This window comes from Buceros rhinoceros, unplaced genomic scaffold (assembly GCF_000710305.1).
Source record: "Buceros rhinoceros silvestris isolate BGI_N320 unplaced genomic scaffold, ASM71030v1 scaffold12137, whole genome shotgun sequence".
Lineage (NCBI taxonomy): Eukaryota > Metazoa > Chordata > Aves > Bucerotiformes > Bucerotidae > Buceros > Buceros rhinoceros.
Window position 1 is genome coordinate 82,134 of NW_010422845.1, and position 2,712 is coordinate 84,845.

Below are 2,712 nucleotides of genomic sequence, written 5' to 3' on the forward strand. Positions count from 1 at the left end.
CCACCTCAAGCTGCTGGCACAAGTGTGGCGGATCTATTCCAATACCGTCTGAATCTCACCACCCTCCACAGACTTCAGCTGACGCATTTCCTTCTTGAAGAGGAACCCATGTAGCTCCTGTATCAGGGTAACAGGCCAACAGACAATAGTCGTAGTCATGCAGTAGTAAATGCTGCCTTTGGATAACATATGCAACAATATCCTTGTCTCCTAACTGGCCTTAAAAACTTTGCAGGCTTGTTGCAAGTTGACAAACTCCTCCTTTAAATCAGCTGGCAGCAACTTGTAAAGCAGAAGACTCAAATCAGTATAAAAGCCTTGTAGGCAGTTGCAGCTGCTAGCAGGAGCATGCGGCAATAAGTTAATGATTAATTTAAGTGATGGAAACCTGATATATGCCACTTGCACTTGTCTTTACAGGGAAAAACTGTACTGGACTCTTCACACCCCCGGTCTCCAAACTGCACCTAATGGTTGCCAAATTATGGCCAGGATGGTGGCCTACCTGCGATAGGACTGTCTTGTCGAGGGGGCTCCTTTCTCCAGAGCGGGACAAAAACTTTGATGTACGTGTGCCCCCGCTCTCGAAACCAATCCACTGCCAGCTGGATCCCCCAGCAGGAGAATACCTCTTTGTTTCCGTGACTATAAAAAAAAAAGGAGGAGGATGATGAGGCGAAGCTTTCAAGAAGCTTAGAGTTCTCTTCAACTGAGCCAGTAATGAAAAGCTTTCATGTAATTCACCAGTTTCCTAGAAAACAAGGTGGGAGAGTGTCCTGGTTGGACAGATCCAAACCAGAGGAATCAGAAACTTATCTGAGGCGGTTGGATACTTAAAAACAGAGCTATCCTATCGCCCATTTCTATGACCTGCCTGCTACCCAAGCCTGTTGCTTCCATCCCTATCTGGATGGACTTGGGTCCTAATGTACCAGCGAGACCTTAGGCTCTGTCAGACCCTTCACATACATTGTCTGATATTGGTTTGAGAAGTGAGCGTTTCTTCCAGCACAAGCAGACACCCACAAGGCTCTTCTATGAGAAACAACATGTGGGAATTTTCCTCTGTGGTAACAGCGACAGTAGAGATTTTAATGTCTGCACCATCTGCAAGTGTGATTGCAGGTCACTCAGCTACTGACCTCTGTTGGGAAGAGGAGTCAAACTATGGGGGAAGAACCCTGTAAGAGGCAGGATGGGAAACAGAGAGAACCTAACCCAGGACACCAAGAAAGGGACAAGACCTCAGTGGAGATGGCCACAGGCACCTCAGGCCCATCTTTATCTTGCCCTACTTGGTGGATTTCATCTTCATTGCACAGAGAGGTAAGAAAACCCGAGGACAGGTGCTGTAGGGGATGTGGGGAAGGCAGGCTCTGAAGAATTATCGATATTCAGAGCAAGACACAGAAAACAACCAGGGGTGATATCCTTCCCATTTTTCTCCTCCCCCCCTCCACTGAAAGTTCTTACTGCTTGTCATCCGCTCATCTAAAATTTTACTACAGTGCAGAGCATGTGTAAAGGAAGGTGATTTGTTAGCTACCTCTGCACAAGGAAACAAAAAACCCTCTACACAAAGTCCTAAAATGGATAAATGCAATCACAGTGTCTGAAGAAACCTCATCCTTGTACTTTGCCCTTTCTGGATAATATCACCATAGTCTCACTCGGGCTTTCACCTCTGTAAAACGAACTTGTAAATGACTCTCTTGGTTACACCGACCTGCAGTGACAGACAGTCAAGGACAATACCGCAGTCTCAATGCCTCTCCTCCTGCCATTCCCCAGAAACTCATCTCTAGGTCCTGCCTACCTCAGGCTCATACGAGCTCCATTTTACATCTAATAAACATTTCAGTGCTGAGTGGTGACCACAAATGAAAAACAGTACAATTTGGAGAAGGAAATCTGGTTATTAAAAATCTTAGTCTTTATTAGTCTTAAAAACCCTTCACAAATAACAGTCTGAAGAGCTCAACACATCTAGTCTCCATTCTAGAACAGCTGTTTTGTTTAATTTTAAAGGATAAGATCTACTCAGGGTAGGTATAAAGTCACCTGAACAGGTGACTTGGACGTTCAGGTGACTCTTTTCAGACAATTGCATTTAAAAGGAAGTCTAAGTACCTCATTAATGTCACAACTCACACGTAGTTCAGCAACGGTCTGCTTTAACATTGACTTCTCATCTACAGAATCATAGAATCATTTAGCTTGGCAAATACCTTTAAGATCGAGCCCAGCTGTTAACCTAACACTGCCCACCAGCAAACCATGTCACCAAGCACCACTGGAATTTTAAATACCTCCAGGGACGGGGACTCCACCACTTCCCTGAGCAGCCTGTTCCAGTGCTTTACAACCCTTTCCGTAAAGGATTTTTTCCTAATATCCAACCTAAATCTTCCCTGGCACAAAGTGAGGCCTTTTCCCCTCGTCCTATTGCTTGTTGCCTGGGAAAAAAGACCAACACCCACAACTCTATGAGCTCTGTTCAGGTAGTTGTAGAGAGTGAGATGATCTCCTTTTTCTCCAGCCTAAACAACCCCAGTTCCCTCAGTCGCTTCTCGTAAGATCGCTCCTTAGATCCTTCACCAGCTTCATTGCCCTTCTCTGGACATGCTCCAGCACCTCCATGTCCTTCTTGTAGCGAGGGGCCCAAAACTAGACACAGTACTCAAGGTGTGGTCTCACCAGTGCCAAGTACAG

The 2,712-nt window shown here is 45.6% G+C and overlaps 1 protein-coding gene across 1 annotated transcript in view; it reads right to left on the bottom strand.

The window, feature by feature from the left end:
• Positions 1-2,712, bottom strand: part of ZC3H12D (zinc finger CCCH-type containing 12D) — an 11,873-nt gene that overhangs the window by 4,324 nt on the left and 4,837 nt on the right. Inside the window, exon 2 of the mRNA XM_010140198.1 lies at positions 506-645. Within this exon, the coding sequence (XP_010138500.1) occupies positions 506-645 (140 nt within the window). The remainder of the gene's footprint in view (positions 1-505; positions 646-2,712) is intronic.